Source organism: Cricetulus griseus, chromosome 2, assembly GCF_003668045.3.
Source record: "Cricetulus griseus strain 17A/GY chromosome 2, alternate assembly CriGri-PICRH-1.0, whole genome shotgun sequence".
Classification (NCBI taxonomy): domain Eukaryota; kingdom Metazoa; phylum Chordata; class Mammalia; order Rodentia; family Cricetidae; genus Cricetulus; species Cricetulus griseus.
In genome coordinates, this window is record NC_048595.1 from 338,176,097 (window position 1) to 338,191,371 (window position 15,275).

The 15,275-nt window shown below is 38.1% G+C and overlaps 1 protein-coding gene across 3 annotated transcripts; it reads right to left on the minus strand.

The window, feature by feature from the left end:
- Positions 1-889: 889 nt before the first annotated feature.
- On the minus strand, positions 890-13,238 carry Fbxo4 (F-box protein 4). Of its 3 annotated transcripts, none has more exons than XM_035440589.1 (7): positions 12,971-13,238; positions 11,758-11,939; positions 9,779-9,999; positions 6,370-6,445; positions 6,081-6,256; positions 3,487-3,662; positions 890-1,222 (listed from the first exon to the last, which is right to left on the minus strand). In XM_035440589.1, exons 1-7 carry the CDS (start codon positions 13,151-13,153, stop codon positions 1,133-1,135), a joined length of 1,104 nt encoding a protein of 367 aa, XP_035296480.1. In that variant the 5' UTR covers positions 13,154-13,238; the 3' UTR covers positions 890-1,132. The 3 variants fall into 3 exon arrangements, with proteins under 3 accessions (XP_035296480.1, XP_027257183.1, XP_027257184.1); XM_027401382.2 differs by having other exon boundaries at positions 11,758-11,993; positions 12,971-13,236; XM_027401383.2 differs by lacking the exon at positions 12,971-13,238 and adding an exon at positions 12,480-12,744 and having other exon boundaries at positions 11,758-11,993.
- Between the last annotated feature and the right edge of the window lie 2,037 nt (positions 13,239-15,275).

The window sequence follows — 15,275 nt, forward strand, 5'->3', positions numbered from 1 at the left end:
AATAGTATCTTTAAAGGCCAGTTTGGGAGCTGCTTTCATGAGTGGGTTGGAGCTATTCATTAGATCAACAGATTCATAGGTATATGTGTTATCACAGGAAAATCCTGCCCTATGCTTAGGTCTCTCTTGACATGTGAGGTCCAGCAAGACTTTCACCAGAGGTCAAAATGGAAATGGCAGTCACCTGAATATTTAGAGAGAATATGATCATATGTATGTTATACCTTTCTCCACAAAACAATAATACATTTAAAAACAGAATCATACTGCCACATTTATAGTCTTCACTATAATTTTAGAATTCCCCAGTTCCAATGAGGTGCTAGGCCATTTCCTCTGCAAAACACAGGCATTTGATGGGGTAGTATTGCACATGTAAATCTCTGAGATGTTTTCTTCATGAACCAGAATTTAGCACTACCATGTTCAAAATTATTTGAACATGACAACTTCCAGGAAAAAACCTAATTTTTACTAAACCAATATCAGATATAACATAATAGTCTTTCTATTCTCTCTCTCTCTCAAAAAAAAAAGAACTGATGTTTTGGCCATAATATCAATGCAGTTGTAGTGACATTTTCACAGTTTGTGTCTCTGTTGAGAATAGGTTAGAAAGTGTTTTTCTGATAATCAGTTAGTGAGTCCCTGAAAAGATACTATGGAAAGCCAAGCAGGTTACTGCTTCCCATCAGGATGGACGAACTTGATGGCAGAGAAAGAGGGGGAGGAAGAGGGAGATAGAGAGACATAGACACACACACACACACACACACACACACACACACACACACACACAGAGAGAGAGAGAGAGAGAGACAGAGACAGAGACAGAGACAGAGACAGACAGACAGACAGACTTACTTCGAGGAATGAGAGAACCACAAACTTTGGTTTTGCAGAATTTAATATTTTCAAAAAAGACAGAAAATATAAAAGTTATCAAAAATGTGAGCATTCATTTTGGGGGGAAAGTAGTAGGATTGAAACTTGCAACTGATTTCTGGTAAAGAATCAGAACCACAGCAGCTATAGCTGTCCTGTATAAAGCCCTCTTATAGAAAGTCAGGAATAGGATGGATGGGAAACACACACGTCACGCACTGCAGCTTCCAGAGGTCCAAAGGGAGCATCATTTTGCATGCTTAGATTCTACTTCTTCAAGAATCCACTCAATGCCATTCAAAAAACCAGTCAGAGTTTCAGCCTCCATATCCTGAACCTGTGAGTGGGTGAAAGAGGATACTGTCAGTTCAAACCAGAATCCTAGGATGAGTGGCATTTCACTAGACATCATTTTTTAAGAGCTAAAATAAAATAACCAGACTAAAATATGAGTAAATTTTTCAAGTATGATCATTGGAAATAATCATGTAAATAAGTCATATTGTCTTATGTCTTCTAATCACGTCAGTGTTAGTCTGATTTCCTGGAACTCAGCTCTAGAAATGGGAGACAGGCTTCTTGTGCATCCTGGAGACAAATTCTCCAGAGGATCCACTTTAAAAAGTAAAACACAGCCTGACGGTGGTGGCGCACACCTTTAATCCCACCACTGGGGAGGCAGAGGCAGGCAGATCCCTGTGAGTTCGAGAACAGCCTAGTCTACAAGAGCTGGTTCCAGGACAGCCTCCAAAGCCACAGAGAAACCCTGTCTTGAAAAACAAAAAAAAACAAAACAAAACGAAACAAAAAGGAAAACACTTTTTAATGACCCTGACCATCCAACTAATAAATGTGACATACTGCCATACTGCATACTGCACAGCTGACCAGAGCTGAATGGACATAAGAGATATTTAGAGAACACTTTATCTAGCTGCAGAATATACACTTTTTTCATGATAGATTGGAACATTCTCTATAATAGACATTATTTTAGACTACAGAATCTTCACCAACAGTAACAATGAAGTAAAAAAAAATATGCATTTTATGGCTAAAGGCAGAATAAAATTAGAAATAACAACAACAAAAAGCTAGAAATGGACAAATGCATAGACTTAACATGCCACTGAACAATGGGCCATTGGATAAGTGAGAAAGACAAATAAGAATGGGAAACAATGTACCAAACATATGAGATATAGCAAACATAGTACAAAAAGGCAAGTTAGAGCAATAAATACCTACATTAAAACACACCACACACACACACACACACACACACACACACACACACACACACACCACACAATTTCAGGGGTAGGGTCATATTTTGGGCTCAAGCCCCAGTAGATAAATAAGATTTCAAGTAAACTTGCTAATGATGTATTGCAGAGGTTAAGGGAGATCAGAGCAAAACAAACACCATAGTATGAGATGGAAAGAAAAACCAAGAAATAAATGAAACAATGATTTGAAAGCTACAAAAGATAAATAGTTGGTTTTCTGAATTTTAAATAAAATCAACACACCTTTATCTGGATTGGGAAAAAAAGAAAGATTTTTAGCTCCAGCACTTGGGAGGCATAGGCAGAGGCAGGTGGATCTCTGTGAGTTCAAGACAAGCCTGATCTACATTGCAAGTACCCAGAATAACCAGAGCTACATAGAGAGACTCTGTCTCAAAAGTAATAATAATAATAAATTTTAAAAGATGAAAATAAAAAATAATAGGCCAATAGAGACTATTACAAACATTTATCTATGGGGTTTCATTTCATCTATCTTTTAAAAATATTTCATTATTCAAATAAAATTTATAACACAGACCTTCAAGATGTACATTTTCAGTGGTGTTGGGGACCAAACTCTTGGTCTACCCTGCATATTGGGTAGGTACTTCACCACTGAGCAACATTCTCAGCCCCTATGGCCTGTATTTTTACACAAGAAATGCTACTCATCTTAAGATTCTTAAAGCACACACATTGGTGCTGAGAAAACCACCCCCAGTTACTGTCTTACTGTTCCTACAACAGGAGGGGCAACTAGGGAATAGATAACCAATCCAAAATATTACCACCCATCAATCAAGGCCTTGAAATTCACTTGAGTGGTAGTTCATTTCGAAAATGAATGCTATCATTCTGATTAGTGTTCCCAAAGTTCTCTGTATCAGAGCCTTGACCCCCACCCCTGATGCTGTTAGGGAGTGGCAAAACTTTCAAGAACTGGTGACTCCTGGAAGACCACTTGGGATGTTCCTTGAAGGTCATACTGGGATCTCAGCCCCTTCCTCTTTTCTCTTCCTCTTTTGTTCCAAGACAAAAGTGTTTCCTCTACCCTGTGTTCATAGTATGAGGATCTGCCGTGCCACAGGTTCAAAATCAAGAGGATCAACTGATCATGAAGTCAGGCATTAAAAACTGAGAGAAAATATGCCTTTTTTCTTTTTAAGTTATTGTCTTAGCTATTTTGTTGCAATAAAAAAAGCTTACACACATACAAGCAAATATACATATGCACATGTATAAATAAATAAATACAATAGAAAGTACACTAAAAATAAATTCTTTGTCACCAGAGCAGTTAGGACCTTACCATCCATGGGTGGTTTAGAAGGTTGAGACGCAGTTCGTGAGCTAAATAAAAACAGGGCATTCTTTTTACATCTGCTTGAGAAATACAAGATAAAACCAGCATTGGTCTTCCTGAAGATCCAAAAGCTGGATCTGTCATGGCCATGATACGAGAAAATTCATCTTGCCATTCATGTCCTAAGGAATTAAAGTTAAAATATGTAATTTGCATTACTTACAATTACTCTAAAAATAATTATATTAAAAACAACACACAAAGAAATTAAAATTTTTACCAGCATTTAAACACAATAAACAGATTTTATTGCTGAGATTTATTTATTGTTCTGCCACAAAATTGTATTAAACTGCCTTTCAAAGATAGAAACTTTGATGACGCCATAAAGAAATACAGTCACAATAACATTCAGGTGTCCTGATTGTTTAAAGTAACTGTCTATGACACAAAAATTCTCTTACACATTCAGCAACTATCTGATTACCCTTTCACTCAAAGGTCTTACTTCTGCCATCTGGTCATAAAATTGGGTCTAATTTTTTTCATGCAGATCTTCTACCTCTGCCTTTTTACTTGAGGGTCCAGATCACAGATAGCATGTAGTTAACAAAAATCCCATGCTACTCCCCTCTATCAGCCTGCTGAGAAGCTTGAAGTACAGGCACAAGCCACTGTTTCTTTTTCTGTCTCAGAACTTTTAGATTTAATCTAGGCATTTTATTTAGAAAAGCAGTTAGAGGCTAGGGTAAAGAGGACTAACTATAAAAAAAAAAAAAAAAGGACCAACTATTAGAAGCAGGCATGTTCCTTTAACTGTTGGGCCACTAACACATTGGTTCAAGTCAAACTAGTCTGTTGTTGGTGGATTTGGCTTCAATTGCCATTGATAATGTCAACCGAGAGAATTCAAAATCTCTCCACAGTTGGGTATGATAGATCACATTTGTAATGCCAGCAATAAGGAGGATGAGGCAGAATAAATGCCCTAAGTTCAAGGCCATCATAGGCTCCATAGTGAGGTCCAGGCTCAATTTTTACACACTAGCTTCACTCTTAGGATGGTGTGCCCCTTGGCACAAATAGTGGAAGCAGTCCTGGTGTGACTACTGAATTCTGCCCTGTCCTGGTAGAAAGGTCTTCTGTGAAAACATCCTTCCCCTCCACAGAATCAGAAAACAAAGGAGTACTTGCTACAAACTCCATTCCTACCTGTGCTCAGGCAAAGAGCCTTTGTTTCTACCCTTCTCTCAGGAGCAGTCGGTCGCTGCCAGAATTAGAGGGTGGCTGTGGGAGGGAGGGGGATTGCTCATTCTATCGATGTTGACAGAAATGTTTGGCTTCATGTGAGAAAACGATATAGAAAACAGGGCCTCTCTCACCTGTGTGGCAGCTGATCAACACATGCCCCTTTCACAAAGGACCCGAAGGTCTCCTGTCCTACCACTGAATTTTCAATGAAAATCTAGCTCTGCTAATAAAAAAAAAATCAGTAAGTAGATATAGATTATTTTTGTATCCTATGTTTTATTTATTTATTTATTATTGGTTATTTATTTATTTTATCTATCATGCTTGGGATCAAGTCTGAGGCCTCAGTTTTGAACTAGGATAATACCCTACTTTTTCTACCTATTTTACAAGAGGCTATTGGGACCAATCTGGAAGACTAGATAAAAATGAGTTCTCTATAAATTTTAGCTCTCAGTCATATCTCCACCAGCAAATACACTGTCTGACCTCTATAATTATTGGTAACTCACCGTTTGCTGAACAAATCAATCTACTTTTTATTTTGCTTCTAATCTCTCATTTTATAGTCTTAGAATAACAATAATTTATCATTTTTGATAAATAATTTATCCAGGATTTCTAAGTATAATTGCCTCCAGGAATTAACAGATAGGTAGAGAAATAAATTCACTGTAAATGAAAATCAACACACTAAATAACTATGATATATGTATCATGTATACATTATGTATAAGCAATATGTATAATAGACCATTTATTATATATTTATATTCTATCTTGTACACAAAGGATTGGCAGGAATTATAATACAGGTTCATGGTCCAATGATATAGCAATGTCATACCAAAACAATATTGTCAGCTACAATTAGAGTATATGGAGAGTATTATCAACCCACTGATTTAATTAACTTTAATCTACTCAACTAAAATCCTATCCCCACACCTCTCTACAGTATGGAAAAAATAAACCAATACATTTTCATTTATCTACATAAATTATTTAAATATATCAGAGGCAGAGAAAGCATCAGTAATTTTAAAATGTAGACCATACAAAAAATATGGCTATAGGATCAAGCTTAGGCAAGTATCAGGACTCTAGGGCACTTAAAAAAACCAGATGTCCAGGACAACAGGCCACATCAATGAATCACAATATGGCATGCCAGGAAGTTCCCATGTAGTTCTAACATACAACAAGTTTTGAAAATACTAGTGACAATAATGCCAGAAGATAACAGCGGTAAAATCTAACTGTTGTATTATTTTGGTGCTGTAGCCATATGATTATTTTGCAAAGAATGACGTAGTAGCACCTGGAGGAAGTGATAAAAGAATTCTTACGTTTATGAGCTTCGGCATTTGCCACATAGATGAAGCCATCGACAACTTCACACACCTTCTGAATCTGTGGAATTACACTGTAGCGGCTTCCTTGCTGCTCATCTCCTTCCCGCTGTAGGCTGAACATCTTGTTAACTGTACTTGTGTGCTCTTCCCTTGCTCTGTCTCTTTCCTTTCTGAAAGAAAAAAAGTACAAGCATGCATAAGCAAAAGACATTAAACAGGTTCCAGCCCACTAAAATGTTCCACTGTTGATGTTTCAGGCAACCCACTGAGTAGGCAGCCTTACCTGGTAGTCGAATATAATATCAGGATGTTGAATTTATGTTGATTGTTCAACTGGAAATTGACTCCAGATCCAATACCTACATGAGAAAGTCAATTATACAAACAGGCCAATAATAAAAATCATTTAAAAAATTCCACCGAAAAATTATGCAGTGAAATCAAAAAGGGCAAAGGGAAAAAATAGCAAGTTACATGCAACTTTGGAATAAAATGCAATGCTTGTGATGAAGAACAATAAAGTTGTGTGAACTTTGTTTGATTCACAAGGTGGCACAAACACAGAGAACTAAGTACAGCTTGGCTCTTCAGTCTTCAGTCATCATTACAAACACTACAGTAGCAGCTGAGGCACAGCAACTACTTCTACTTATCCTCAAAGTTGATTCCTTTCCATATCTTATGCTTCCATTGGTCTTATAATGCATGTATATATTCAGTGAGGGCCCCTTCTTCCCCTAGGCAAAACTGTTTATAAACATGCAGTGTGGCATTAGAAATGCCTTAGAAATTGAGCCAGAGCTACAGATGCTGAAATTTGGAATTGGATGTGGGTTAAAATCCTGTTTGCCATGACAGTCACTTACTTGTGAGACTGTTTTGACACAAAAATGAAATAATCTATACTTCTTAGTGGTTGCTTTGAGGACTGCCTTCGATCTAATATGTGATACCTGTAGGTTGCTAAATATTGCCTCCTTACTGCTTTGTGTCTGAGTCACCCAACACTGTCGATGTCCCTTCTTGGCCTCTTCTGTCTTGGTGGTGGTGGTGGTGGCAGTGGTGGTTTTGTTAATGATCAATGTCTTTTTTGGCTCCTAGAAGCATCCTTGATTCCATAGTTCAAGTTCTTGCCTTACAAATATCCCCTCAGGTCTGTCCACTTCTCTCCATGGCCATTCTCCTTTTAGTACAAATTAACAACCTGCAATTTCTTCTAACCAGTCCCCGAACTAGCCTTTCTTGTGGTAGCACATACACTGTTTAATGATACATATCTAAGTGTTTCTCTTCTCTACAAAGCCATGGGCTTCCAGATTTACAAACAAATGAATATAGTCTGACCCCACTTAACTCATTAGAGATAACTCTAACCTTTCATTTCCTTAATTCTTGAATTCCACTTAACTAAGCTATGCCATGTCATCTTATGTCATCATTCTAAGCATCGCATGGATAGATTTGGACTTGCAGGTACTAAAACTCTGTCTCAAACCACATGATCCTCTACTCCTCCAGCCATGATATTCTACAAAAAGCACATGGAAAGAGAACCAAAGGTTCTTTGTTTAAATCAGTTTAATTTCCAGAAATTATCCTTTCAACACATCTAACCTGAGCCCAACTTGTTAAGCAACCCATATTCTTCTCTGGCCTTGTAGACTGACATTTTCAGGCAATCACGTCAGTCTCACATAAGGATAATATAACTATCAAATTATAAATATAATTATCAAATTTCCTCATATAGTTTGGCTTTTCTGAAGCTTTGCTTCTGCTCTGAGGCCTTGCCTGGCCTGCCTTATGTAATACTTGTCTTGCCATGGATACTCAGTTATCAGAATTGCTTATTTCTTCATACCTACAGTGAAGAAGTGGACTGATCTCTCTACATCCAATGACTTGCTTAATCTTTTCTCGAGAACCGTCTGGAACAGTTCCGTTTGAAAAACACACCATTCAGCTGGAGAGCAGTCGCTCAGTCCTCAACTTTGTCATCCATGGTCGTCCCTTCCCCCACAGCAGACTTCAGCATGCAGCTCACTGTCTTTCTTTCCATCTTCCTAAACTTCCAAGTCCATGTGAACCTGAACTGCTTATGACTCCCAAATGTTAAATTCTCTTCTCTTGGTCTTCGGATCTGGACACATAATCTGTAAGTCATTCATTAAATGTATGTGTAATACTTACTCTTCTACTGCTGCAACAAAACACCATGACCAAGGCAACTTATAAAAGAAAGCACTTTGGGAGCTCATAATTCCAAAGGGTCAGAATCTGTGAATACCATGGCAATGATCATAGCAACAGGAAGGCAGTAGCTGAGAGCTTACAGCTGAGCTGCAAGCACAAGACGGAGGGCTAACTGGAAATGGTTCGTGAGCTTTTGAAACCTCAAAGCCCTCCCTCACTGGTGTACCTCCTCTAAAAAGACCACCCCTCTTAATCCTTACCAAACAGTTCTACCAAACGGGAGCCAAGTATTTAAATATATGAGCTTATGTAGGCCATTCTTGTTCAAACCACCATAGTGTGGAACCTATGATGTGTCCAGCATTATAGATACAAGTAAAAATAAAACTGACAAGATCCCTAGGTCCTGCCACCAAAATAAATAAATAACCACAAAAAATCATTCTCCTCTGGTGATTCCTTAACCAAGTGAATGACTTTAAACCCATAGGGCAAAATCTGCTACCCTTATTACATAATCATCATTAATTTCATCAATTTACATCTGCAATATTCACTTCTTTTTTCATCCAGTGAACCCTTTCATGTATGTGGGGTTTTTTTTATCATAGATTATAGCAGATTCTTTAGGCCCTTTTAATTAGTTTTTACTCAGGAGCCAGAATAAACTTTCTAAAATGAAATCTTGATCCTCTTAATCCTTTGACAAAATTCCTTCAACAGCTCCCACATAATTTTATGCATCCCATGTGTTGTTGTTATTTACCTAACTCTGTTCTTTCTACATTTATAGATACTTCAACTGAGTCCTAAACATTCAGAATTTTGTGCTTTTGTTCTTCTTGTTTTAAGGGAATGCAGCTACTAATACTGAGGAGTCTTAGCTGGCATCATCTTCAATGTGTAGTTTTCTTTGATATCTTTCTATTCAGAAATTCACTGATCATATTTTAATTACCTAAATACTTGTTCCTGTCCTCACTTGGAGCCATTGTCTTCGTGCAAGACCAAGATTTGTTCTAAATCTCTGTATCTATGCCATTTAATGAGTAAAGTGTATCTTACATTGTATCTGTACTCTTGTTTATGACACCAAAATGCCATGTGCTGTTTTGTTTCTTTTTGTTTTCTTTTGTAGAGGGGAGGTGATAATATAGTTCTTTTTAAAAAAAAAACCCAACATATATAAAAATAATTTGCAAATAGAGGTTCAATGGTTTTTTTCTTGGTAAGTTTTTCTTATGGTAGACATGATATGGACTGTTGAAATACAATGATTTATTTTAATGTATTAAATTCTAAGTTATACAAATTTGAGAAATTAAGAAAAAATGTACTTCTTATATTAATTTTTTCTCATTTAGTGGGACCAGGGAGCCCATCCACCAATTTCAATATTTCATTACAGGATTTAATTTTAAAAAGCCTGACTCTTTAACACTAATGTCAAGCTCCTAGTATTAGAATTTCTATGTATTATATATTATCATGAAAATTACCATCAATCTGTCTATGAGGCAAACCAGCAGTTGGGGAAAGTTCCTCAGAAGACATCAAACTCAACACCAAAGATGTGTTCAATTCTTCCAAACCTGGTCCAAACATAGCAAATCGGGGTTCATTCTGAATGATCAATGAATGTAAGAAAGAAGTAACAGCTCCATACATAGGACGGCTGGCTTTCAAGGCTCTTCTCGTATATGGACAGCACGTTTTATAACTGCATAAAATTGTCACAATTAGAAAATAAGATAGAAAACATTTAACTTGTTGTTCATTTGAGAATATGTATTTATTGAGTCCTTGCACGTCACAGTAACATATAGTTCCAACCCTCCCAGACAGTTGATAATAGACACCATTTAACATGTATGCAGAGTTCCATGCAAAGAAAAACATGAAGTGCTAGAGAGAGGAAGTGATCATGAAGCTGCAGAAACCTCCTCAAGGAAGATGTTATTTGCCTTTTTTATTTAGTTTCTTTCATGTAACACTAATATTTGTTTGGATAGTTGAAACTAATTACATAGAATAGTAACTCTTCTCTTCCTGAGCAATGCTATTTTCATATCTTGGGAAGAGGATACTGTGATACCAGCATCAACTTAACAGAACCAGAGATGTTACCATAGCATCTTACAATTTCCAGGATAGTCCCCTACAACTTCACCAAAATGTCAATAATGTAAAGACTGAGAATCCCCATAAAAAAGATAGACTACAGATACTCAGCATTAAATCCCACAAATTTTAAAGTATTACTAAAGCCACTAATATCAAACTTTTTAAACACTCCTTTAATAGTCTCCAATGCAATAGTCCTTTCAAAATATTAAATAAATGCACAGGGAGGCCCAAATATACCACACTGAAAATTAGCAAAATAAAAGCTATGTGAAAGACACTATAATGGCTCGGCAGGTCAATGTGGCCAAGCCTGAGGAGCTGAGTTTGATCCCAGGGACCCATATGATGGAAAGAGAGAATGGACTTCAAAAGGATGTCCTCTGACCTCCATATATACCATGGCATGTGTGTGTCCACCCCCCGACACACACACAATAAATAAGAGTAATTAAAAAATATGTCATTTGAGATTATCATAAAGGTCATGGTACATTTTGATCTTGTCATCCCATATTACCTGACATAATAGCATCTGAATTAGAAAGGCTGAGTAACAAATGAAATGTAGGTGCAAAATCCTACAGGTAGCTACTGAATCTAACATCATACAACAATCGGGAAGAAGGTCAAGGATTCTTTTAATTTTTTTATTATGCTTTAAATGTGGGGTTCACAATAAAGCAGGCTTTACCTAAAGTGACATATCCTGAGGGAACATGATAACATTGAACAATCCCTTATATGTTATGCCATACACAAAACATAACTGTTCTCAACCTCTACATCCTTAACATGAAGATAATATCTCTACTTTGAACAAGGATAGAAGGAGTAAACATACACGGAGCAGATCCCCACAGAATCCATTATGTAGCATTTGCTCAATAAACTTGATTTTCTCATGTACACAATACTCAAGAAACATTGAGGCTTTGAGGTATAATAATAAGATCTTATTTCTTGAAGTCTGAAAAATTATTTTCTCCCCTGCCAAAAGGAATTGTTTTCTAATCCCCTACATTCCTTCTCTGATTACAAAAAGGCATTTACAATTTAACAAAACAAAACAAAAAAATATTAGAAAGATTGGGAGAATTTTAAGAAATGTCTTCTTTCTTGCCAAATGTACCACAAATAATTAATTGAAAACTGGTTAGTCATCACAGGAAAATGCAAAAGGTTAAAGCTGTAAGGGTCTTATGAGAAAAGTCAATTAGCTGAATCCATAATTGTATCAAGGGGGCATTCAGACAAATTCCGTGCAACAAATTAATAGCAGGGTGAGAACTAATGTGGGCTATTTAGTGTAAAATTTAGTATCTCTTGTTAATTCACAGAAATTAATACTTACACCTCCATGTAATCAAAACGCGTGCTGTCGGTGACCTCAGATATGGGCTTTTTTAAGATCTCTAGATCCGGAAGTGACTTCCAATCAACAGAAGACCAAGAAGGGAGATCCCGCAGCAGAAAATATCTCCAGAGAATTGGGTCTCTTACGGTTTCATTCCAGTAACGATTTGTACTTCCCAACTGGCACAGATCATGGGGTGAAAGAAATGACAAAATATACAGCTGTACATCGATCTGAAACAGGCAAGTAACACATAAGAAAAGTGAGCAATTTGTCTTGGAAGACTGTGGCAACTTAGATAATCAACAAAGAATTGCTATACTAAAGACCAACTGAATGGGTCATTCTTTCTACTATTTAAATCCATTTTATTTTTCTTTCATCCAGAGAAAAATAGAAACTCAACATTTTAATTCCTACCACATATGAAACGTTCTTCAAAGCCCCAAGGCTTCGTCTTCCTATTTTTCAAGCAAAATAACCACTTCCTTATTTTTCTTCCCTTGGGTATTTTGATATAGCAGATAATTAATAATTTCTTCCTCAAAATAAATGTGCATCGAGTGGAAATTTTTCTGATTTTATCACTAGATCAAATGAAAGCGTGTGAATCTGTCATCTGAATTTCTCTAGTCTATTAACCTGTTTCAAGGGATACAGGCAAGAAACGTGTGTGTGTGTGGGGGGATCATTAAGGAATGAATATCAGTGGGACGTACCAATAATTCAGCTGAGATAAAAGAAATGTAATAATCAACAATGGGTAATCTCTTCATTTTCTGATCTTTCTCTGAAACTTTAAATAACATGCACTCTCTTTGTGACCTGTTCTAACTTGAGGCCCTGGTAACTTTGCTTATTTCCAATTACATGGCAGTTTTGTTGTTTAGTATATAGCAAACTTGCTTGCTCCAGGCAACCTCCTAACTGGAATATACTGAGCCTGGGCCTGAAGATAAAATGTGCAGAACAGAGACAATGGAATGCTTTCCCGATCTAGCCCATTTCCTTAACCAGATTCCCGGATAATCCTATTTGGACGACTGGCAGTCTGTGGGAGAACTCGGTGGTCACTAGTGTCTTGTCTGGCTGGAGGCCACCAAGAGTCAACGTCCAGGCGACTGTGGCTGCTGCCCCTCAGGGCGAGCACACAGCCGGAAGTGGCAGCCGGGCGGCCCCTCTGCGCGGCCTGCGGTCTGGGCTGGCTCACCGGCAGCCGCCTCAGCGCGCTGGTGTCCTCCTCCGCCTCCTCCTGGGAGACCGTCCGCGTCGCCCGCTCTTTGCCCACCGAATGCCAGAAGGTCCTCCAGCCGCTCAGGATGGCGGCCTCCAGGCGGCTCCAGTCGCTGGCGGGCGGCGGGGAGCCGGCTCTTCCGGGCTCGCTTCCAGCCATGGCCGCTGTCGCCGCGCGACCCAGACCGCCTCACGGGCTTCCTGGCCGCTCGGCCTCCGTCTCCGCCTCCGCCTGCCGTGCTGGGCCGAGCCGGGCTGGCCTACTGGGCGCGGTTCCGGGCCGAGATTCGCGCCAACCATCGCTCACCCACTCACGGGTGCTGGCCATCGCAGCCAGCAAACTCACCACTGCCGGAAACCCTCTGGCCCCGGAATGACTGCCCCCCACCCTGTGTCCCTTACCCCAGACTATTGTCCTCTCTGTCCCTGGCTCTGTTCACTTCAAGGACCTAGGAGCGATGGCTTGTTGAATAACCCCCTTTTCTGTGATCTTGGTCCTAATTACACTTGCTTCCCCTTAAGAATTAGGTGTAAGCCTGCTGTGTGTGTGTGCATCTGTGTTCTGGGGTCACCTATCTACCGCTTTCTTGGAGTTTAGTAAAAACTAAGCCTATGGAGACTAAGGAATCCGTGGAACTCAAGTTCTCCATGAAGCCACATCTGTGTTAAAGATATTGCAGGATGTGTGGCACTGGCTCACTCGCACATCCTGCTTTGGAGAACGAGAAGGTATTGTAGATGAAGAGCCAAAACTGACTCAAGCACTGTCCTTTTAATAGCTCTTTACCTTCAATCTCTGCATTTGGTCTAACTTCATCAGGAATATTAGGTAAAACTTGTGGTTAGTAAGCTTAGCAAACACCCAGTGTTTATAAATGTTCTAAGATTTATTTTAACTATATATATGTGGGTATTTGCATGAACATGCAGGTTCCTGCAGAGGCCAGGGCACACATTGCCTAGGGCTGGAATTACACAAAGTTGCTCCACCCACTCAGGTCTTCTGTAAGAAGAGTGCATGCTCTTAACTGCTGAACCATCATCTCTCCAGCCCCCTTTACTTAAATAATGTAACATTTAAAACTCAGAGAAGATTCATCCAGTTTGATCTAGGCTGTCTACATAATGCCTCCATCAGGGCAGGTGGTGAATGTCTTTGATTTATGGCCTTTGCTATTTTGCCTCAAAAAAGCACCCAATCATTGGGTATTTTATACCAAAATGGTGAGTTTAGGCCTACTACAAAAATTTAACTACACTAAAAAATTGTTCAATGATCTATCATAAAAAACAGGATGGAAAAAAATTTGATAGGAAAACAGAATGTGGCATTCTTAAAAGTAACTAATGAATTTTTAACCTTTCAAAAAAGCCATGACTATTCTGCTCACTTTGATAGTAAAAGAAATTTAAGAAACTAGAGGTAGACTACAAAACAAAACAGTATTATATAGCACTGGATATAGTTTCTTTAGGAAAGACGCAAATACCTGTTTGGTAGCATGTGTCAAGCATTTTCAAGTAGATTATCTCCATCTAATCCCAAAGTCCATTTCAAATCTAGACTTGTCTCAGGGGATACTTTGACTTAATATTCTCATTTTAATTATTTAAAATCTTTTAAGAATATTTAGTAAGGACCAAAACATGTTACACTGCAGTAAGACAAATAACTTTTAACTTTCCAATCAAAATAACCTAAAGGTGTAAAATCCTGCTCTTGAGAGCAAGCATGAGAGGTGGATCCCACATAATTTAAAGTCATTGTCAACCTATAACTGCTTACCATTCCAAGACACAGAGCTATATTCTTTTTTAGTGAAAAACATTTAAAATTTATGATCTTGTACATACAATTAGTTTAACTTCTATTGTCAAAATGTTTTCCTGCATCTAATCCATAGGATGTTTAAAAATTAATCCCATTTTATAATCTTCAAAGTAGAAGGCAAGGTCCATCCACATCCTTATAAATATTAAATCTTTAAAGAACACACGAGGCTACAGGAAATAGTTGCTAGTATATAAACATTAAAATAATAGATACTTAACAATATATGCCAGCATGTAACAGTACTTACTGCTCAGTAGTAAACCCTAAATACTTTTCAATAGAACCCTTCATTCAAAAGGGAATACCAAAAGATCTAAATGACAAGGAACAGAAATTCAACAAAGCTTGATGCTGGGGCAACTGAGGCTCCATGGGAATCTAATTTTACAATGATTATTATTCCATATGCCATTGCTAGTAGTGAATAGGCCAACAACGGGCTCAGGTA